Consider the following 24,894-nt stretch of genomic DNA (forward strand, 5'->3'; position numbering starts at 1 on the left):
GAAAGGAGAGAAAGGACAGATGGGATGAAGAATAGGATAGAGGAAAATACACAAGTAGTAATCATAATTGTAATGTGAATGGGATGAACTCTCTCACAAAATGGAAGCAGTTAGCAGAATGTGTCAAAAACCAGAATCCTATGGTATGTTATTTACATACACTTGAAGCAGAGAGATACACACAGAGTAAAGCTAAGGGGCTAGAGTAGAATCTATTATGCTTCAGCTGACATAAAAAAAAAAAAAAAAAGGCAGGGTAGCATTCCTGATATGAAAGCACAAGCAAAAACAGAACTAATTAAGAGATAAGGAAGGGGAAAAAAGAGAGTTAATGAAGGAAACTACATCTTGCTAAAAGGTACCACAGACAATGAAGCAATATCAATACTAAACATATATGCACCAAGTGGAATAGCATCTAAAATCTTAAAGGAGAAGTTAAGTAAGTTACAGGAAGATATAGAGAGCAAAACTATACTAGTGGGGGACCTCAGGTGTCCCCTCTCAAAACACAAAAAAGAAACAAAGGAAGTAAATGGAATATTAGAAAAGTTAGATGTGACAGACCTTGTATGATTTAGACATAAGCAAATTAGAAGAACAAGGAATAATCTACTTGTCAGATCTATGAAGAGAAGAATTCATGACCAAACAAGAGATAGTGAGCATCACAAAATATAAAATAGATAATTTTGATGATACTAAATTAAAAAGCTTTTGTACAAACCAAAACCAATGCAACCAAGATTAGAAGGAAAACAGAAAGCAGGGAACCAAGTTTTACAGCAAGCATCTCTGATAAAGGTCTCATTTCTCAAATATTTAAAGAACTGAGTCAAATTTACAAGAACACAAGCCATTCCACAAATGATAAATGATCAAAGGATATAAACAGTTTTCAAATTAAGAAATCAAAGTTATTTATATGCATATGAAGAAGTGCTCTAAGTCACTTTTGGTTAGAGAAAGACAAATGAAAAACAACTTTGAGGTAATGCTTCACACATTGAATAAATTCATACAGATTGACTTATATGACGAAAAAGAAAATAATAAATGCTGAAGAAGATGTGGGGAAATTGGGACACTAATGCACTGTTGGTGTACTTGTGAATTCTGAAGAACAATTTAGAACTATGCCCAAAGAGCAACCAAACTTTGATCTAGCAATAGCACTACTGTGTCTATATCCCAAAGAGATCATGTACAAAAATATTTATAGTAGCCCTATTCATGGGGTCAAAATATTGGAAATTGAGGAGATGTCCATCAATTGGGGAATGGCTGAATAAGCTGTGCTATATGAATGTAATGGAATACTATTGTGGAATAAGAAATGATGAACAGGCAGTTTTCTGAAAAACCTGGAAAAATTTGTATGAACTGATGCAAAGTGAAATGAGGAGAACCAGGGAAACATTATACACAGTATCAGCAACACTGTGTTATTATAAATTACAAATGACTCAGCTCTTCTCAGCAACACAATGATCCAAGACAAGTACAAAGACTCATGAAAGAAAATGCTGTCCATATTCAGATAAAAAACTGAAGTGCTTTGAATGCAGATCAAAGCATGCTTTTTCCGCTTAGTTTATTCCTTTTTGCGTGTTTTTTTTCTTTTGATCTATTTCTTCTTTCACAACTTTGACTAATAAGAAAAATTTTTTACATGATAGCACATGTATAAACTATATCAAACTGTACCATTTTTGGAAGAGGAAAGAAGAGGGAAGGAAGTAGAAAATATTGGAACTCAAAATTTATAAAAATGAATGCTATAAATTTTCATGACATGTGACTGGGAAAAAAATAAAATACTATCTTTAAAAAGTTACATTTTTTTCTTTATAAAGCAATTGGGGTTAAGTAACTTGCTCAATGTTACACGGCCAGTTATTTCTGGGTGTGGTGCTGCGTATCTGAGCCCGGATTTGATACAGGTCATCCCGATACTGGAGCTGGTGCCCTTACTCACTGAGCCACCTGGCCACCCCTAAGCAATTGGGGTTAAGTAACTTGCTCAAGGTTACACGGCCAGGTTTTTCTGGGTGGGTGCTAAGTGTCTGAGCCCAGGATTCGATCTCCAGGTCTTCTCAACACGGGAGCTGGTGCTCTTACTCACTGTGCTACCTGGCCACCCCAGAAAGTTACATTTTTTAAACTGAATTGAGTGCTATTGAAATCTACTTCACTAACAGCTCTGGAAACAGAACTTCTCCAGAAATGCCCAAAACAGGGAAAGACCAAAAGCAGGAGAAATTTCTTAACTCCCTTTGAGTCATTTCACTTATATGAATGTAGAAGCACTGCTTCCAGAATATCTGGTTATTTTATACCAGGTTCTCCTATATTCATTATGTTCAATACTACTTGTCCCAAAAAGACAATATTTTACTTTTATTAGTTCATAACCAGGTACAACTGATATTATTATCCCCAAAATACAAATGAGGAAATTGAGGCTGTTTCTATGGTTATATGATTAAGCTCTAGAGGCAGGATTCAAACTCAAGTTGTCTTTACTCCAAATCCAGTGCTCTCTTTATTATGCCACACTCTTTCCTTTTCATTAAAAAAAAAGTCTTATAGCAATACCAAACTTTATACAGTAGATGCGTATCATACTGGATCCAAAATTAGAAGAACTAGATTTAACTCCTGGCTCTGCTACTTATCACCTATGTCACCATGGGCAAATTATTCGATTCTTTATGCTTTGGTTTCTCAGCTGCAAAATGAGGGAAATATTAGGTATGACATTTATCTTAATGGGTTGTTGTGAAATAAATACTTTATAAATTATAAAATACTTGACAAATGTAAACCTTTTAATATAGATATGGTTATCACATTGTTGTAAACAGAATCATGTTTTAAACAAAAAAAGGAGGTAAAAAACCTACAGTGAATCAATTCACTTTCTAAATGCTCACAAATCATCTATTAAATCACATGCTCTAGAATTTTACCAGGACAAAATTTTCCCAATACTTGAGCATCTTTCCTATTCTCTATAGCAAATCACAGCTAATCTAAATCAAATCACAGCTGCCAGTTCTTTGTAGAAGCAATATACTATATTCAGAAAGGTGTTGGGTTTGATGTCAAAGAAGATGGGATTGAATCTCAGCTGTGGTACTAGTTGTGTGCTCCTGGGAAAATCACTTCACATAAACTTCCTCATCTCTAATAAGTTGGTGTTGGACTGTCCTGTCCCACTCTTAATTATGTAATCCTACTGTAGGACACAGTTTATTTAGGCATTTAGTATACATATGTGCTCTCACTATTCCTTTGCTTCTTCAATTCCACATTAACAACTTTTGTTCTAGATTTTTATATAATTCTTGGAACAAGAATTCATTCTTCCTCAGTGGGTCCAACATCACTTTCTACAGGAAGCATCTCATATATAATATATACTTCCAAATGTTCAGTGATCATCATTCTTCCCTTTCTTCTCTGTGATACATTCTTTCATCTTCCTGATATCAGTGATTCTCTTGAATTTTTCCATATTAATTTTCTTCTCTGATTTTTCCTTTGACATGCAATTAGCATTTTTTGGAGGAACTCACTATTATCCCTGATTATATGTGATGTAAAGTGATAGGACCAATATCTACCAGTTCATTATATTTCTTCTGTACTCTTCTAGATGAAATTTCTCTTGAGAAAAATTATTATTAATAACCAATGATTTGGAGAGATCCAGAGTTCCTCCTTTTTTCTAAAGTCCTGATTTTTAAAAGTTCAGTCCCTTGAAGGGTATTGCTGATAAAAAGATTAGACTAACTTTCTTGCTCCACCCAGGTTGAGTAGTGATGCTCTGCCCAGGTTTGGGTGGGGCATAAACTCTTTGAATATATTGCCCACAGCCCGAGGGGAACTTAGAAATGAATTAAATAATTAAAGTTCAGGTCCACTCCCTCATTGCAATATTCATTGTCTCATTAATTGTTCATCAATCAGGGTTGATTTCCACCCTGGGCAACACCTATTCTTTAAAGGATATATAAACTGTAAGCCCACCACCATGAGGGTCTTTGGTCTAAAAGAGATGGCCAAATAACCATCCTTTTATTAAAAAATATGCTGACTTAGTAATTATCAATCAATTGGGCAAAATTCTTAGACTGATTATTTTCAGAATTTCTTGTAGACAAAACTATATATTGATTTTATTCTGCTGGTCCTTCCCTCTTGCTAAGGACATGACTAGATGTGAGCCTGGGGCTACATACATAGAAGACAGAGAAATGTGGGCGAAAGTATATCAATCTTGAGGGAAGTTAGTCAGAACGTGTTCAACATGGAAATTTGAGGATAAACAACACAAAATTGGCATCAAAATTGCCTAAAGCTGTTTTCTCATGGTATGACTGTGACACAAGAAGGTTACGCCCACCTCGAAAGAGCTTCAGGCTTATGAAGGCACTGGTGAATATATACAGTGGAAGAAGTTGGAGGTAAAGACAGAGTGGACCAAAGTGGGAGACAAAAATGGCTGGAGGACTTAACACCTGACTTAGGATATCATGGCTACTCTCAAAAAGGAGATGAAGCCCAGATGGTCCTCTAAGTCATCTGCTCCAAACTTCTATCTCCTTAAATTCTTGAGGTTTGCTTGCCTATAAACCAAAAAAGTCTGGGCTGCTAGATCTGAGAGGAGATCAAGTACCCAACACATGAAAGTTGTTTGTTATTGTGTTTGAGTTTTATTTTTCTTGCTTCTATGATTATGTTTAAAGAATTGTTTATAGTTATTCCATGAAAATATGGTCTACTTTGATATATATCAGTGTTCCATTGAAACTCAGTAGTGAAGGAAAGCAGGTGGAATTTTTTCCTAGTGAGTGGGGATATAAGCCAAAATGACTGAGCTAAATAAATCTATAAACACCACCCCCTTAGATAAATCACATGTACCCTGACTTCTTTCTTTTTCCCCACCACCCATAAAATAAGTAGGATTTCCAAGAAGTAGTTAACTCTATGAGACCACAGAGAGCTTGGTATTTTACATGGGTGACCTCTGGTGTTGAATGGAGATACATAACCAACAGAGTGAGCACAGGATTGTCCTCACCATTATTAGGGTAAGGTTGTTAGTGGTTGGACAAATTTGGACATCTCAAATTTGGAGCTAGAAATGATTTTAGAGGTTGTTTCATAAGGAAACTGAGACTGAGAAGTTGTCCAAGGTAATACCGGTCACTAACCTGCAAAATTGGGCTTTGAACCCAGACCTTGCAATTCCCTATCCATTGCTCTTTCCGCTGAGCCATGGTGTTCCTGCTAATCTTATCTTTATATTTCCAAGGAAATTAGCCTGTCAATAGGACCTTAACACAACGGCATTATTTCACTGTAATTATTCTTTAAACTAATTACTCATAATGAGATATGGGTTATGTCAATCTTTTAGAAATCATTTAATAAAAATTGTGTGGCTTTACGGGATATACTACTTCTTCCCACAACTTGCATTTTGATAGCATCTGTTATCCTTTGGAAGAAAGCCAAACTTTCAGAGCAAATGTATCAGTCTTAACAACGTGAACATTATTATTCCAGAAAGCCAACTGAGATTTGAACAAGATCTTACGGTGATGACCAGAACTGGGAAACAAATTTTTTCCTTATAACAACAGGAAAAATTATTTTTATTAAAGTTATGAGAATCACAGATATGATATTCCTTTATAAACTTAAAATAAATGTTTTAGGATTGTTTCTAAGAGGTCACAACATACAAAACAGAAACAAACTTATCTTGCCCTGGATATTCAGTGAAGGACAGATGCATCAGAATAACCCCATGCTACTCATGTTGTTACATTCACGTGATTCAGATTTATTTATCAAAGTTGAGCTTGGAAATGATCATGTCTAATATACTCATACTTTCACATATCAGAACTTTCAGAGTTGGTAAACTTACTGGTGAGAGGCTATTTTTTTCCATTTCAGGATCCTCAGATCAGACACCATTTTTTTCCTTATGATTCCTTTTTTTCAGTGGTAGAAACTACAGGAACACAAATCCTTGACTGCGATTTGTTTTTATCTAGGCAGCATGGGACAATGGAAAGAGTAGTCTCTCTGGAATCAGAGAACCCAGGTACAGATCTCACTTTGTAAATTGCCTTTGGAGATAAGATATGGCAACTGCTTATGCAACTGATAAGGACCCTGTCTCTTCAGGAACTAGAGATATAAAAAGCCCAGGAAAAAAGTTCTTGACACCAAACTTCTCTGGCACAGTCAAATGGTTCAAGTTCAGTACTAAATATGATTTTTGTCAGCAAAAATATAATCTAAAAAGATGCATTACCATCTGATTTTCCACTGCAGCCCAAGAATCATGGGACCTTTCCATCTGATTTGCCAATGAAACCTCATATATGTGTGGTCTTTCCCATTAGAGTATGAGCTCCTTAAGAATGGGGACTGTCATTCTTTTATATTTGTACTTATGGAACTGAGCACATAATAAGTGTGTAAAATCAATCAATAAATAAGGACCTACTATATGTCAGCCACTATGCTAGGCATGGGGGATACAAGAACAAAGAATGAAACAATCCCTTTTCCCATGGATCTTACATTCTAATAGGAGAGTCAAATATATATAGAAATGCATATGAAAAATATAAGGTAAATAAATACAAATATAGACAAAGTAGTTAAACACAAGGTTACTGGGAAGTAAGGACACTGGTAGGGGGATCAGGAAAGGATTCCTGAAGAATATGGTGCCTGAGTTGTACAATAAAGGAAGAGAGGGACACCATGAGGTGAGATGAAGAGGGAATGCATTCTGAGTATGAAAGCATCTAGTACAAAGAGGTGTCAGATAAAGTGTTGTTAATGAGAAACACAGAGATAACTAGTTGGATGAAGAGTAGAGTGTGAGATGGGAAACAATATATGATCTGGATGGAAAGATAGGTTGGGGTCCTGTCGTATAGGATTTTAAAAGCTAAACAAAGTAATTTTATTCTAGAGTCAATAAGAAGTTATTGCAGTTGGTTGAGTAGAGAAGTCACATGGTCAGAAGTACCTTTAAGGAAAATTGCTTTGATAGCAGTACACAGAATGGAGTTTAGTGGTGAGAGACTCGTGGCAGGGAGACCAAATAGGAGGCTATTGTAATAAGTCAGGTTAGATCAGGGAGATGTTGTGAGGACACTAATGGCAAGATTTAATAAATTATTAGACATGGGATGAAAGACAGTGAAAGCAGGATAATGCTGAGATTACAAACCCAAGGCACTAGAAGAATGGTACTGCCATTCTTTCAGGCTAAAGGTATGACCTTAGACAAAAATAGTGAAGTTTTAGAGGGAAAGAGCTCAGCATTAGACTTATTGAGTTTATGATATCTCTAAGATATCCAGTTTTAAATGTCCATTGGGCAATTGGTGATGCTTTTCATTTATTCCTTTGTTACTAACTGGGTCACTTAACCTCCTTAGGCCTCCATTTCCTCAACTATAAAATCAAGAAGTTGGAATAGATGACTTCTGACATATCTTCCAGTTCTAGATCCATTATCCTATGACATATTCAAGTATTCCTTGAATTCAAGGGAGCTCTGACTAAAACTAAAAACTTGTGCAACATTGACATAGTGGAAACAGATTTTTTGCATTTTTGGTTGCTATTGTCTTTCAATATAAAGCAGTTGGAAAGATGTCTTCACGTTATAGAAGAAAATGTCTTTCAAACAAGTATTAGCTATGCTTAAACTAGTACTATTGAGTAGTTAGAAAGTCCAAGTCCTTAAAAAAAACAAAAACAAAATTTTACTATATTCATTGCCTTCTGAGGAATGTTTTTCCACATTTCTGGTCTTCCTTTCTAGTTAGCTACTTCACTACCCAGCGGGACCTCTTCATTATAATTTACCTGGTCCTTTTCTGAAAGCAGGTTTAGTTTTCTCTTTGGAGACATCACAAAGCTTTATTTTTTTTCTGTCTTTCTTTTGAAAACAGAAGGAATATTGGAATAATTTTAGTCCTTGGGAGAAATTTCATGTTTCCATTTGGCTCTGTAAAAGCATTTCTGCCATTTAAGTTAATCTCTTTCCTTCCTGTCATCATAAGGTGATCACCTCTTGCCTATTCAATTATCAAGAAAGCAGAAAGGAAAATCCATAACATGATTATAGAACAGGCTTTTGAAGGACCCTTTCTATTTAAATACAAGTGAGCACTGCTTATTGATTTGTTGTTTTAATGGAACTAGAAGTAAAGGGGCAGAAATACCATGGATGCCCTGGATATTGGGGCTTTAATACGTTAATAACGTAATGCAAATGCCTCTTCTTTTTTTTTTTTAAGATGAGGAAACTAAGGCTCATAGAGTTGGAACGCTTTTCTTAAGATTACAATTTTGAATCTAAACTGAGGCTTTCTTGACACCAATACAGTTTTCTTTCTACTATACCATACTGCTTTATAGTTTACCTGTATGTCATTTTTTGTCAGGAGAGCTAATTAACTACCTAGCTAATACTTTTTCAATTTTATCTCCCTTTTGCCACATGAATTTTTAAAATATAACTCTGGAAAATCTCTTGCTCTTCTACTAAAAGACATTATAGTTTAATGATATTAGTACTAGAATATAAGTTAGGAGAAAAAGGCTCAATTTGGGGTTCTACTACTGACTTGCACTGCTTGCTTCCCTTAATCACCATTTCCCAAACATAAATTTAGATTAGAAAATTGGTATTTGTTTACATGAAAAAACATAGTAATACACACATGGAAATTAGAAACAAAGATAAAATAAAATAATTCTGGCAATAGATTAAGCAAGGAAGTCTCTAACTAGAAGCTCAAGGATCTCCCAACATATTAGCATTAATAATGTGGAAAGTGAAGAACTGATATATTGACTTCTTGATCCAATTTTAGAATGACAATAGGTTTCCCTCCTTAAAGTGTAAACAAGTTTTTAAAATCTCATGAATTTCTTAGTTCTTTAAATTAGGTTTTAGTGGAAAATTGAGCAGTTATATAATTATACCCAATTATATAATTAGTATAAATTATAAAATAGAATCAGAACACTTAATTTCATAATTGTGACACATAATACTAAGGAAATTATCATAGCAAATGGTGATAATGGGTGCTACATGTGTAGCACAGATCTCCAAATGCAAATCAATCTTTGATGAGCCAAAATATTTTCCTCTCCAATAGTTATGACCTGAAAATATGGTTTAACTAAACAAAATTGCTTTGGGGTTGCAGAATGACAAAAGAACATCTGGAAAATTGTTTATTCTTTTTATTCCTTGTGTAATTGGGGATAAAGGGAGTAGGTAAATGGGTCTCTTTTCAATTTAGTTAAATAGGAAATTGCCCTCAGTGTATGGGGTCTTGACTGATATTGGTAATGTGGTATTCATCCTCAAAAGGACAGCAGAGTTCAAGCCCTTTCTAGTATAATTTAGGAAACGGGCTCAGGAGTAGTATGGTGACTTGCCCAGAGACAAGTTGCTAGCAAGTTGAAAGGCTAGGACTTACTACTAGGTCCTTTCTACCAATGTTCTCTGATTCCAAACCCAGTTCTCTTTCTAATATATAGGGCTTTTTCTTATTCATTTGTTCATGTAACAACTTCATGTAAGAAACTCTTCTAAGCAGAGAAAGAGATACAAATCAATATAACTAAAATGATCCCTGAGATGCAGGATCTTACCATCTAGTACAGAAGATATATGTATACAGTATATTACATACATATACAGGGGCATGGTTAGACTGCAGTTTGTCTGAAAAAGATCTGGAGGGTTCAGTGGTCTGCAAGCTCAATAAGAGCTAGCTATATGGTATGACACCCAAAAAAGCTAACATGATCTTGAGTTGCATTAAGAGAAGCATAGTTTCCAGGGATAGGAAGGGAATAGTCCCATTGTAGTAGGCCCTGGTTATATCACCTCCAGAGTACTGTGTTCAGTTCTGGATACCATAGTTTAAGAAGGATTCTGATAAGCTGGGAACTATTTAAAGAAGGTTATCTAGGATATAAAGGAAAGGGCCTTGAATCTATATCATATAAGAATTGTTGAAGGAACTAAAATTGTTTAGTCTAGGAAAAAGAATAACATGATACATATGCAACTGGCTGTCCTGTAGAAGAGGGATCAAATTTGTTCTGCTTGGCCCCAGGAGGCAGAACCTAGAAGCAATAGGTGGAAATTGCAAAAAGACATGTAAAACTTTTTGTAAGGAAAATCTTCCTTATGACTAGAGGTAACCTAAAGTAGAATTGCTGCCTTGAAAGGCAGTGGGTTCCTACATACTGGAGGGAGCTTAAAGACCAAGGTTATTTATTTATTAATTTTTGTTATGAGTTGGGACTAGGTGGTCTCTGAGGTCTCTTCACTCAGATATTCTGTGATTCTGTGATAAGTCAATATTAAAAATATGTACACATATATGGCAAGAACTTAAGTAAAAATGAGTCAATTAGCAATATAAAACAATACTATATTGATGTCATGAGGTAATAAATATATTATTAGCTTTAGTCATGTGATAGGAAGAACATTCAGATTACAAAGACTGAGGGGAATGGGAAGTGAGGAAATGCAGATATCTGTTACAGGCATCATCCTAAGAATTTCTGCAGTAAACAAGAGAAAAAAGATGGGACAGTAGGTAGATGGGTTAGAATCAATCAATAAAGCATTTATTAAGTGTCTACTATATGCCAGACCCAATGTTAGATGCTGGGGATTCAAATACAAAAATGAAACAATTCTAAGAAGCTATTGAGATCTTTGAAAAGGCCTAAGGACACTTCTAGGCATATAGGAAGGAGCCAGCTGAAAGAGAAAAATTAAAGATGCAAGAATAAGAAAGGATGACTACTGGAGCAAGGTTCTAAAGGTAGAAGTAGGAGGAAATGACATCATGGGGGCCATTAGTGGGATCAGCCTTAGTGAGGAAGAGTAATACCTTTTCTCTTCCCATAAAGAAGGTAGGGGAAAAAAAGGTGCTGCTGAGTTTGGGGGAATACAAAAGGAGAACTAAGGAAGCTCACATCAAATGGTTTTAATCTTATCAGTAAAGGAGGTACTCTATCTTAATTTTGGTTAATAGAAAGGAGATATTTAGACATCTTGGTTTTGAGTTTGAAGGTAAGAAAACTGTGCTGTGAAAATTCTGTTAATTTTTCAGACCCTACAGTTCAGAGTTCTTACCATTAGGACTAATGTGAAATGCATTAGTGTGTTTTATCAGAAAAATCCAATTCCCAGAGCAGAAAGATTAATATATTTTCCATGAATATTAATGTGGATTCTGGTATTCATAATTATAGAATCATATTGTTAGAGTTAGAAGGAATCTTAGAGATTGATTTATACAACCCCCTCATTTTACAGATGAAGAAACTGAGGCCCTAAGAGACTAAAGAACTTGGTCAAGGCCAGAGAGTAAAGCAGTGGCAGGATGGAGACTAAACCCCAAGTCTCCTGACTTCCAGCTTGGAAATATAATAGCAGAGAAAAAAATTCAAATAGTTGAGGTAACAACTTTGGGGAGATGGAGGTATGGTATTCCCAAAACTTAGCATGTTCATGCTTTTCTGATTTCTCTAATATAGGTAGAATCATTTCCTAAGAATTATTTAAGGTTCTTTTCCTTTATATAACTCCCTGATAGTTGTATCAGGTGATACAGTTTCAAATTTTCATTCATAACTCCACTTTTACAACAAAAGTCTACCTGTTGGTAAACTAGAGCACCCCCTCCTAAAACTACTTTGTATGCATAACTCAGGACTCCAGCTCATTTGCATTAGACTTTTTTCTAATATGTCTACCTGTCATCTCCTTTAATAGAATGGAGAATTAGGTCTCTGAAGAATTAAAAATGAGTAACATAGACAGAAATAGAAAAGCTTGGAGGAAGGCAATACTATATAAAAACGAATGGTACAAATGGATGTCATCAAGGTAATGTGTCCTAGAAACATGGGCTATTTCTATGTCTAGAGTAAGGGATAATCGATGGACAATACTAGGGCTATATTAATAACCTTGAAATATTGGGAAAAGGTGAGAAAGGTTCCTAGCATGTTCAATAGTGAACCTAGGGAAAAATATGAGCTGCACCAAAAAACAAAAGGCATAATGAGCTATAATTTGTATCAAGGGAGGGAATATCCAAATAGATGAGCTCATCTAGCTCTAAGTATAGGAGCAATTAGTACCAAGTACTATTCTATCTCAAGAATCCATTGTGTTGCTGGTATAGGTACTTCCTTCACTAGCAACCACATTAAGTGACAGTCTTTTTTATTATACTGTAGCAGTTTAAACATGTGTGATCTATTGTTCTACCTGGCTATTAGCTGTTATTTTATAAGTATGGATAACTTCTGATATAGAAACTCCCTTCACCAATGGCAATTCATTTATAATTTATAATCTTAGAAAGCTTCATGAGACACTAAAAGGATCAAAAGATTTAACCACTGTCATATATCCAACTGGTCTAGGTAAGAATCAGGGTTTGCATGGAGGTCTTCATGATACCAAAGCAGGCCCTCTATTCACTTTATCATACTGCCTCTTGTTTATGTCCAGAATGGTATGGTAACTAGAGAGCCAACCTTAGAATCAGAATAACCTGGGTTCCCAAGTTTTGACATATACTGGCAAGGTCATTTATCCCAGACAAGGCATTTAAATTCTTAGTGCTCTAGCAACTCTCTAAGACTATAAGTGGCAGAGAAGGTGCCAGTCTACATTGTGGTTGTAGACTGCACATCTATATTGTACATCTACATTGCAGTTTCCTCCCTATACCATAGTAACTACACATCCAGTCCCCATCCTATACTAATGCATATAAGAGAATATCAGCTTCTGGAGGGCAGGGACTGTTTCTTTTTTGCCTCTGTCTCCCAAGTGCCTAACATAGCAATACATACTTAATAAAAACTTGTTGAATGATTAACACATAATCAGTACTAGTGTTTCTTATATATTAGCAGTCCCATTTCAAACTTTTCAGTGACCATTTCTAAATCCTTCCATGTTGAAGATGGGGGTTGGCAAAGCTTGAAATGACTATAAAACAAAACAGATCCACTGATATTCAACATTAAAATTTTTGGATGACTTACCGCAATCATTTGAGCTACATAACTTTCAGGTCCAGTGTATTCAGTTGGGTCTTTAACTTTCACCAGAACTATGAAGTACAAATAATGCCACATATTATGTTCAGACTTAATGTGCTCCTCAAATGATACAGTTTTGTTATCAAACTTGTCTCTCTCAAGTCCTGAAAAATGCACAAAATATGAAAAATAGATAACTTGCAATTTAAGCAACATAACTCTTATAAATAAAGGAATCATGATTTTTACATACATTTAATTACTTTAATTAAAAGCAACATAATAATTTTGTATTCATTTAGCACTTTAAGGTTTACAACTGTAAAGTAAGTGCTATAAGAAACCTCCAAAAATAAGAAACATTAATACTTGTTAATCTTAGACCTGACTTTTTTATGCATTATTTTTTATTAGTATGTGTCATTTATTTACAGACAGCAAAATATGTTAAAAAAGTGTATATGCCACTTGGAGGTAATTTTTAGACTATGGTTTTATATAAGGTGGCACATTAGGGAAACAAGTCTAAAATAAGGATGCATCAATACTAGTAAACAATGTCATTTTATCTAGGATTAGGAAAACTCATAATCTTCTGGTATTTTTGGTTTAGCTAAAAATTTGTTCTTCTACCAGGTAACAGAAAGTAGGTATTTGAGAGAGAAATATAAACTATTTGTAGTTAGCAAAATGTAATGAAATATATTAGAAATTTATCTAGCACTTTGGAATATTATTCTCTTTCAGTAAGAGTTGTTCAATTTTCAGAGTACATTTTTAGATCCTAGAAGGATACTAAGAATAGAAACTAAACAGTAAAACTCCTTTTAAAAAGTTAAACATGGAAAAAAGTGATGGGAGCTAAAAAGAAAAATATATACAGAAAAATACTGAATTCCCAAAGAAAATGGAATATTGAGATTCATTGCGGTTTTCAGTTTGAATACTGGTGATACCTCCAAGCAGCTGATTCCATTCTTCATTCTACTATCTAGTTTTCCACATGAACCCTAGAAAAATTACAGAGTTTCTCTGGATTTCACATGTTTTATTAGAAAAAAGGGAATAAAACACTTCATAGTCATGTAGAAGACATTAAATAATAAATGAACAGCATTATAAAAATTGTTATAGAGATAACAGCGCAATTAAAGTCAATAAGTACTAATTAAGTGCTTACTCTGAGACACAGCATTGGTATAATAGAGGGAGAGCTGGACTTGGAGTCAGAATGACCTGATTACTTTACATCTACTCTGTATGTGTCTTGTATGTACCTATTTATATTCATGTTGTATCTTCCATTAGAACATAAGCTTCTTGAGGCAAGAGATTGTTTTTCCTTTCTTTGTATTCTTGACATGTGGTAGGTACTTAATAAATGCTGGTTGATTGATTGCTTAGGCTCATGTCCCTCCTCAGGTACATACTGGCTGTGTAATCCTGGACAAGCCACAAACCCCCTCAGTGTTCCTGGAAACTCTTTAAGTGCAAAGTGGTTATTAAATCTACATTGGTGGAATGAGCTTTCCTACTAGGTAGTTCCCTAAAGCAATTAAATTATAGATCTGGTAGAAGGCAGAGAGTGGGGGAAGCACTGGTGATACAAAGAAAAATGAAACAGTCCCTGCTCTCAAAGACTTTTTATTGTATTAGATAACATATCCCACTAAAGTCAACTAAATATTTATTAAGCACTTACTACATACACTAGATGAAAATAAAAACCTTGTTCAATGAAGACTAACTATGCCCTTTCTTTGTATGGAAAACCTGGAATGTGAATGGTTAATGCTGGAACACCTGACCCCCTTACTAACATGAATATTTTGTATCAGCAATTTTCATTATGATGGGATTCAAGGTCTATAAATGATTTATTAATAATTATAGTCAGTATTTTATAGCACTATGGTTTTTAGCACTAGGCTAGTGCTAAAGCTTTACAAGTATTATCTCATTTGATCCTCACAACAACCCCAGAAGGTAGGTGATATTATTGTCCTCATTTTATAGATGAAGAAACTAACACAGAGATTAAGTGACTTGCCAGAGTCCCCCAGCTAGTAAATATCCAAGGCCAGGTTTGAACTCTGACCTTCTGCCTACAGGCCAAGCTCTCTATCCACTGTACCATTCAACTGCCTTAATTAATACAGCATAAGAATGTGGCTTTCTTCTCATTTAGGCAACTATGTTCAGCAAATCTGTAGGCACATATACCAATTGGTGCTGAGAAAGAGAGAAAGCAAGGTTAACTGAGGTTGAGGGATTTTTACTGGGATCCTACCTACATGATAGGACAGATATCTGATGATGGCAAATAAGACAAAATAAAAAACCAACTGCTTTTAGGAGATACTTAATTCCTCCCTTCCGTGTTGTCCGATTCATCGTTTTCCTCATGGTTCTGTAATAGTTGGTACTGCAATACCTTTCTTAGTGATCTCTCATGCTCCAATCATTTAGAAACAGTATTCAGATTATAAACAAAATTATTTTCTATGCTCACTCTAACTACATCACTCTGCTAAATAATTCTCTGAAGACTTCCTTCTGAGTCAAATGTAGACATATAATAATTGTCTTCAAATGAGACAAGCCCATTTACTCTATCACTGTACTCACTACACCCTTTTCTAACTCTGAACTTTGGTCAATCAATATATGAGAGAATGTCTGACTTCTTAGTTCTCATATTATATAATCTCTCTTTAAATTGGCACTTGTGTTCCAGTTCTTCCAGGATGCTCTCTGAATCATTCCATCCATTCTGTAACACATTTTCATAACTTGTAAGCCATTCTTAGCTCTGATATCATTCTTGCAATTGCTATGCTTAGGGAAGTTACAAATAAATTTTTAAAAAATTTAGGAACATACCTACAGTACTTTAATACTGTTTTAGAGCAAGCCTGGAGTTATTTAAATGTACAAAACACTGCATTTACTCATACACATTTATATTGAAATGCTTGTCTCTCTTATTTCTACTTTTAGAGTAAGGCCTTTTAAGCATAGTGACCTTGCCTAACACTGACTGCTTTTTGACACATTGAGCATGTATGCTTACATTTATTTGCTGAACAAATATTTATTAAAAGATTTTTATATGCAGTACATTGCTTTAGACATTGTGGGGGATCTTCAGTCCAGCATCCAGCCCCTGACTCTGCCTCTGGCCACCAATATACTTGACTACTAAGCTAGAGCAAGACCAAAGACATGGTTCCACTCCCTTCCTAATGCCTAAAGGGAGAAAATAAAAATCATTATCATCATCATCAACATCATATATATAGGTTTTTAAATTTTGGAAAGCACTTTACATTTCATTTCATTTGTTCCTCAACATTCTTGTTAAGATAGGTGCTATTAATATCACCATTTTATAGATGAGGAAACTGAGGGTGACAAAGGTTAATCATCTCCTATTTCTTCTATATATAGTTTGTATGTATTTGTTTACTTGTTTTTTCCCCCATTAAACTGTGCTTTACTTCAAAGGCAGGAACTATCTTTTGCCTCTTCTTATATTTCCAGCCTTTAGCGGAATGCCTGGAACATACTTAGCACGAATAATTGTTTGCTGAGTTATCAACAATTGTTTGTTGAGTTACCTTTCCCTCTTAGATACTCTCTTTCCTGGGTTCTTGTGACAGTAACATCTCTTGCTCCTCCTACTACAAATCTGATTAATATTTGCAGGATCATCATACATTTCATTTCCCCTATGCATAGGTATACTCCAGGGCTCTGTCCTGGGCCATCTTCTCTAAATGATTTCATCAGTTTATCATCAGCTCAACTATTATCTCTATGAGATGGCTCTCAGACTTGCATATTGAGCCCTAATCTCCCTAGTGACCTCTAGTTCTGAATCTCCAACTACCTTCTCAGTATCTCCAGATGGGTATCACATTAAGTTTCTCAAACTCAGCAGGTCTAATCATATCTCATTATTACACACATACCCTGAAACCTACCAATCTTCCTAATTTCCCTATTTGTGTCCAGGGTACCATTGTTTCTCCAATCACCCTAAATGACAACCTAGGAATCAAACTTTACTATTCCTTTTCCCTCACCCCTCATATCCAATCAGTTGCCAGATCTTGTAAATTCTTCCTCCATAATATCTCTTTCTTTCATCTCTTTTCTATCCACACAACCCCCAACTTAATTAAAGCTTTTATTATTATTAATCTGGACTATATCCTAGCACTTAATATCCTAGCACTCAGCCTCTACTCTCTTCAATCTATCTCCCACAAAGCTGCCAAATTAATATCCATGAGGCACAGTTTTTACAAGGTTACTCCCCTCTCAAAATGTTTTCATGGCTCTCTGTTGTCTCTTGGATAAAACAGAGAGTCTTCTATTTGGTGTTCAAAGCCCTTCAAAATCTGTCTCTTACCATTCTTTCCAGGAGTATTACATATTATTGGCTCTTACACATTTTTATTCTTGTCAAATTGGTCTACTTACTATTGTCTATACATGATACTGTATATCCCACCTCAGTGCCTGGAATACTCTCATTCTTCCTTTCTGCCTTATAGAAAGAATCTTGAGTTCCTTTCATGCCATGTCCTACAAGAGGCCTGTCCTGATTCTTGCTATTTTTAGTTCTCCCCTGTTATGGTAATGGGAATTTGAAGATCTTCCCTGCCCCTTAATAAGCATAAGGGAATTTGAAGACTTTCCCTGATTTGAAGATTTTCCATGCCCCCTAATAGGCTGAATGTAATCACATTCAGTAGTAGGAGGAGTTTTCTGAAGGGTAGAACAGAGCCCACAGGAAGCTGGGAATCAGAGCCATTAGAGCTGGAGGAAAGAGAGGACACACCCAGGGAGACAACTAGGTTTGTGAGTGTTGGTTTGTGGGAAACCCAAAAGGATGATGTGCTTCATATTGTGCTATGGTGTATCAATGCCTTTGTTACTATGATGGATTTGACTTTCTGTTGTTGGGATTCAGTTTTCTGGTATCTGAATAAATGTTTTGCTTCTATCTTCTATATGGAGAGTCTGTTACATTTTTGAGAACTATTCTGGCATATTTACAGTCACCATCAGCACCATGAATACTATGTTGGCACAATATCCCCTCCTGAAATTGCTTTGTTACCTGTTTTGTATTTACTTATCTGTGCCAATATTGTTTTCCTCCAACAGAATATAAGCTTTCTTAGAGCAGGGATTGGTTTATTTTCATTTTTTTTTACCATAATAGCTATCATATATGCCTTGTACATGGTAAGTGCATAGTAAATGCTTGTGGAGTTGAACTGAATCTAAACACACATATATCTGAGTGTAGACACATGCACATATGTCCACACATGTATGTCTGATGCACTGCATATGCATGTAGACATGTTTATATACTGCAGGTACCCATTATCTGTGTATATAACCATGTATATGCTTGTGTTCATATGTGTATAAATGTATACACATATGTCTATGTCTAAGAAGTTTATATTTAGATTTTTCCTTACATAAGAATCATAAAACTTTAGATTAGGACCAAAGAAATCATCTGGCTCTTTTGAGATATGAATAAACTGAAGTAAAGAGGTTAAGTGATTAGCAGATGATCAAATAGAAGGCAAATGAAAGAGTTAGGATTTAATCTATGCTACTTGACTATAAATTCATTCTTCTTTTCCTTAGATAACACTGCTTCTATGAGATGTTTATAAATTACTGCAATAAGAGTCAGTATGTGATAAATGCCATGTAAATGCTATCTGCCAGTACTAGAAAGTTTCCAAAGAAGAGCTCACTGCCTGACCAAATGACTAGAGAAGAGTTCATGGAAGACATGGCAAGGTAGGATTTAGGAATGGTAGGATTTTAATAGGCTCATAGGCTGAGATTGAGATAAGGGAATTCTAAGCTAAAAGAATGGTATACACAATGGCAAGAAGGATATATAAATTCTGAAGTACAGGGTAGTAGGTGACAACAAAAATGTTTTGAGATAGAGTATAGGAAGCTAAAGAGTTCATTTCCTTTATCTTCTTGGTAAAAAAAAAAAGGAAAGTAAGGTTGTGGAAGGTATAAAGGGAATTAGAAACTTGAATAAAGTATTGCTGTGGATCAATTGTGTTCAACTCTTCGTGACCCCAGTTGAGGTTTTCTTGGTATAAAATACTGTAGAGTGATTTGCCATTTCCTTCTCCAGCTCACATTATAGATGAGGAAACTGAGGCAAACAGGGTTAAATGACTTGCCCAGGGTTTACACAAGTAGTGAGTGTTGGGGGCTAGATTCGAACTCATGAAGATGAATCTTCCTGATTCCAAGTACAGTACTCTATCCACTGAACCACTTAGTTGCCTTGAATAAGGTAGAAAATGACTAAAATGTATGCCGGGGGAATGTGATAGGGAATAAATGAGGTGAGAAAAAGAACTGCTGAACAGTGTACTAAAGGCCTAGCTGATACTATACAATATGAATTTTTGGTGGATTCATGGTTAGAAGAAAAGTCTTAGAGGTAGGAAAATCTGGGTTCAAGACTCATCTCTGACATATCTTTGTGGTATGACTCTGAAAAAGTCAATTTCTCTGCTCCTGGCAATCCCCTAAGATTGTCATGCTGAACTGCATTAGTAGATGGAGTTATCAAAACTAATGAAGTGACAGGTTCAATACCTATCCCAATTGCCAAAGCTTCACAACTTTCTCTAGCAGTTTTTGGCATCCTGGAACATAGATAGTGAATGGCAGAGGAAACCATGACATCAAAGAATATCAAGGTTTGGAAAGGAATTCTAAAATGTTATAGAAAATTATACTGAAATTTCTGGCGATAGGATTCAGAATGTGTAGGGAGGGAAGTAAAACTGATAACGGAATGATTTACTGAGAATATAGACAGATGTCAAGAAACTAATGGTCAAGATGAGAGAGAAGGGCAGGTTCAGTAGCAGTGAGGTTGTAAAAAAGGTAAAGAAGGCAAGTAAAGGGTGAGAGACTGAAAGGAACCAGTGGAAACCAAAATGACGTTTTGGGGGATTTAAATCTAACTGTAATACTAACTAAATGTAAAATCACTCAAGTATTTAACTGACAAATTAATACATTAAAACTTTTCACACTTGTCATTAATGAATTATACCCTATAGTCAAAGAATCATACAAACTGTACAATATTAACTATACTAATAGAGAGATGGTAATTCATTCCTATTTATAGAGTATAAAAATGTCAGGCCTAGTTACCTAAACCCTGACAAGACGTGAGTGTAAAAATATATATTTTTTAAAATCTGCATGATAAAAGATCATTACTCGATCTAGACAGTCTTGCTGAGTGACTTCTTCATCTATTATTTTTGTATCTTGGAAACACATACCACAAATGAAGCAGGTTGTCTTTAGAATTTCTTCCTTTTTCTGTTTTTCACTTCTGAGATCAGCAAATGTATCAATGATAACACCAAAAATCAAGTTCAGAACAATAATGATGACAATGAAATAAAAAAGAAGGTCATAAACCACTCTAGCAGCAAACAAGGGTTCCTGAAATAAAGACAATATTTTCACGGTAAGTAATTATCAGTCAAGTCAAAGGTCCAGGCTGTACATGAAATACATGGCAAAGTTGGGGTGTTTTTGTTTCCTTAAAGAGAATGGAGAGTTTTCCAGATATCCACATATTGTTCTATTTCTTTTTAGCTTGTAGTTTTATTCCTGCCAATGAAGTGATTCTCTTTTTAAATACACAATTAGTCCCTGACTCCTTTACCACAGTGGTTGTACCTTTAGCATTTGATGTTCACTTTTCAGAAGTAGAATACAAGGCAGTTGTCAGTTTCAAATGTCAGCATCCAGTGAAGGAGCATTTCTCATTACCTTAAAGACTATTTTATTCCCTGCAAACCTCTTGACCAGAGACTGTTTTCTTGTCCTAATATTAAACCGAAGGCATAACCTAGCTTAAGCCTTATTTCCAATAGGAAGAATGATTTTTTCCTCCATTTCCAAATGTATCTCCCACCCCACACACAGTGAGCTACATCTATTAAAAGAAATTTTAAAAGAGAGAGGGAAAAGAAAGAAATTATGAAAAACTAACACATCAAATGAGTCTTGACAGTATTAGCAATATTTGATGTCTATAGCCCCAAACTTCTTCAAGAAATAGATGGAGGGACTGCATTTTCTCAACTTTTTTGGAGTTAAAAATAAAATAAAATTGGAATTTTTAAAAAGAATTATATAATAATTAAAACTCCCACAACCCAACCCCTACAGTTTAGACAGAAGCTGTGTTGCATAGTGGGCACCAGTTCTATTAAAGAACACAAACTATGGGTCATAATTTCTAGTTATAATATACAAATCTAACAAGGAAACATTTCTTAAATCCTACTTTAAATAGAAGAAAGAATCTTCAAGTTTTTACAAGATCAATGTTTCATAGCATCTTCGAGGAAAATTTTAAAAATTATCACATAAATTGACTTTTATTTGCCTTTTGGTAATTAACTTAAATTTATATATAGTTTAGGGTTTGAAAGTCTCATTACAACCTGTGAGGTAGGTAGCACTGGCATGTTCATCATCACCACTATTCTACCCACTTTACAGATTAAGAATCTGAGACTCAAATATCAACTGACTTGCTCAGAGTCATAAGCTAGTAAGTGTCAGAGCCAGGATTTGAACTCAGGTCTACAAAGTGAAACATTACAGTATTTTCCTCTTGTTTATAGAAATCTAACTCTCTCTCTCTCTCTCTGTCTCTCTGTCTCTCTCTGTCTCTCTCTCTCTCTTTCTCTCCTCTGTGTGTGTGTGTATATATATATATATATATATATATATATAAGCAAGGCCACATTCCCCAACCCTGATTATTAAACAATCAAATCTGAGACAATGAAATCAGTCGGCTGACTTATGCAATATTGTTTTCATTCAACTGACCAGTTATTTTAATTAAGTAAACTAACTACTTATTTTATTGGTCATGTAGATAGACCTACTTCAAATATCTTTTATGAATTCTTTTCTATCCATTTTTTATAAAACAATGAAAATATTTTCCCCTTGTAATATGTTTCTATATATAGTGTGACTGACTTCAGATGAAGAAAAAAATAAACATGCTGTTAAAGTTCTTTCTATGTATTATAGAAATTGGTTATCAGTGAGGTTCACAGGATTCATTTTGTACTTTACCATCCACTTACATCTTTAGAAGGCTTTCTCAGAACATCTCCTACACCACCACCATTCCTCAGGCCCTGGTTTAACACAGTAACAATGCACATCAGGAGTGTGTCACAGGTCCGTTCTATCCCATCTTCATCATCATCTTCCACTACAAAAGCAAATATATTCAACACTGAAGATAAAACATTTTCAATATATCCTCTGCATGTTTTCTTAGAACTTCACTGCAGCATTTAAAATTTTAGTTGCACTGTTGCATTTTTAAGTCACACATATTGTTAATTTTAGCTATGGTAGCAGGCACTTTGCACATGGATCAACCAGTGCATACTGACCACTTGGCACATATACAATATTTAAAGGGTTTCCCACACTTCTAGAGGAAATTAACAGTTAATAGAGAAAAATAATGTAATAAAGTACATGATGCAAGTAGTCTAAGAGTCAGACTATGTAATTAAGTGCTGACTGAAAGTGAATTCTCTAACATTGCTTGCTCATTTGTATCTTCTTGTCTAATTGGCTATATATTTTAGCTATTTCCTTTGTCAGCTGGTTCTCAAATACCTGGCATTCAGTTTTGACTTTGTAGTTATTTGTCTGGCAGAGGCTAGGTAGGTAGGTAGGGAAAAGAAAAACATATACCGTGACACAAGACTCCATTATTTTAAAAATGAAAACAGAAAAAAAATTATATTCTTTATATTATATTTTATATACTCATATAAAATTTATGATTATTCTCAGTGACTTAGATTTAAGAATGGGTATCATATGGAAACTATTATTTCCTTTATGAAATAAATAGAACAGTTAAGTAGTTATTTGAAATTATGTAGCAAGAGTCCACATGTTTTAGAACAGGGCTTCTTAATCTGAGCCCAGTAATTTGTTTTTTAAAAAAATGTTTTTATAGCTATATTTCAGCATAATTGATTTCCTTGTAATCCTATTTGTTTTGTTTAATTTATTTATGAACATTATTCTGAAAAGGGATCCATAGGCTTTACCAGACTGACAAAGAGGTCAAGGATACAAAACAAGGTTAAGGATCCCTGCTCCGTGTAAACCATCATATCATCTGCATCCTCCTCATTTTCAATTCCAGATTCATCTCATTGTTCATTACTAGAATATGTTTTGATGTTCCTCTTTTGGGGCTATGTATCCAATTATATATTATAATCTAGATAATTTTCCATTCACTTACTTTTTCATGTGTAGAGTTATATCAAACTCATTTGAATGATTATGTTGCTTAAGATACTGAGCAATGTTCTACAATTAAAAACTCAAAATGCCATTTTCTAAATTGAAGCATTAAAAGGATTTCACCTTCTATAGGGAATCACTTCTATTTGGACTTCAATGGACATCCTCCAATGTTCTGCAAGCACCTCCAGCATACATCTCCCTGTTTCTTATCCCTCCAACTGCTAGTGACCTGCCTCCCATACCATCTTAACTTCTTTGTATATATCTTCATTCATTTACTTTATACTTATACTGCATATATTTTATATGTACTTATATATAAATATAATTAAATGTCATTGCATAATAAGCAATAATGAATAAGAAAAAAGTCAGAAATGTGGGAAAACTTGAACTCAAGCAGACTGAAGTAAAGAGAACCAAGATAACAAAACACATGATGACATAAAGGAGGAAAAACACTTAAAGACATCAGAACATCAATGCAATGACTAATCTTGACTCTAGAGGACTTCTGTTGTCTTAATTCTTCATACTTCATTCTGCATCAATTTATATGTTATAATGGTAATGGAATTTGAACCCCAGAATGGAATGGACTTGTTGATGTGATGAGAAGAGGGTGAACTAGGAGGAGCTGGTGCTGTGGATAGAGAGAGGCCCAAAGAACTCCTGGGAGCCAGCATCTGGAGGCTGCTTCTACTGCTGGAGAGAGAGACAAATGAGAACTGAGGACTGAACCAGGAGGAAGCATGACTGGGGTGCCGGTATTTGGTCTGTCTGTTTGGTTGTTACTTTGTCAGATTCATCTGCTGATGGAGGACATCACTGTTGTTGCAGAAGTCCTGGGACCTTGCTATTGGTTCAGAAGCCCTGAAAGAGGATTTTCTTGTTATATGTTTACAGAAATCCTGGAAGAGAGTCTTGTTGATGTTTTCAGGGGTCCCAGGACTGTACTGATGATTTGTGCTGATTCCTCAGATCTTGTTGTTATGTCTAGGTTGACTTCACAGGCAGAGAGTGAATTGATGAGGATGCTGGCAAGGTGTATCTATGTTGTGTCTTTGTTAAACCTTGTCTTCCCAGGAACAGAAACTGCTGAGAACTTGCCTCTGGTCAAGATGAAGAAAAGACCCCTCCTTGGATATTGAATGCTGTGATGATATTGTAACCTAGTTGTGACCTAGGGGTGGATGGCCTTTGTGTTTTGTGACTGACCAGGTGGATATACTTTGCTTATGATTGGAAACTAATCTCCAATTGAGACTACCCAGGGGTGGAGTACTTTGACTTTTGTACTTTGTGACTCAACTGAGGACTTAAGACTTT

The 24,894-nt window shown here is 35.1% G+C and overlaps 1 protein-coding gene across 2 annotated transcripts in view; it reads right to left on the reverse strand.

Moving 5' to 3' along the window:
• The window catches only part of LOC138175799 (inositol 1,4,5-trisphosphate-gated calcium channel ITPR2), a 529,022-nt gene that overhangs the window by 46,767 nt on the left and 457,361 nt on the right, over positions 1 to 24,894 (reverse strand). For both annotated transcript variants that reach the window (XM_069106292.1, XM_069106291.1), the window contains 3 exons: positions 22,368 to 22,498; positions 20,529 to 20,694; positions 13,162 to 13,322 (listed from right to left, as the gene is read on the reverse strand). In XM_069106292.1, coding sequence (XP_068962393.1) covers positions 13,162 to 13,322; positions 20,529 to 20,694; positions 22,368 to 22,498 — 458 coding nt within the window. The remainder of the gene's footprint in view (positions 1 to 13,161; positions 13,323 to 20,528; positions 20,695 to 22,367; positions 22,499 to 24,894) is intronic.

Source organism: Petaurus breviceps, unplaced genomic scaffold (assembly GCF_028583685.1).
Source record: "Petaurus breviceps papuanus isolate PSGF00001 unplaced genomic scaffold, PetGlider_PUasm1.0 79, whole genome shotgun sequence".
Taxonomy (NCBI): domain Eukaryota; kingdom Metazoa; phylum Chordata; class Mammalia; order Diprotodontia; family Petauridae; genus Petaurus; species Petaurus breviceps.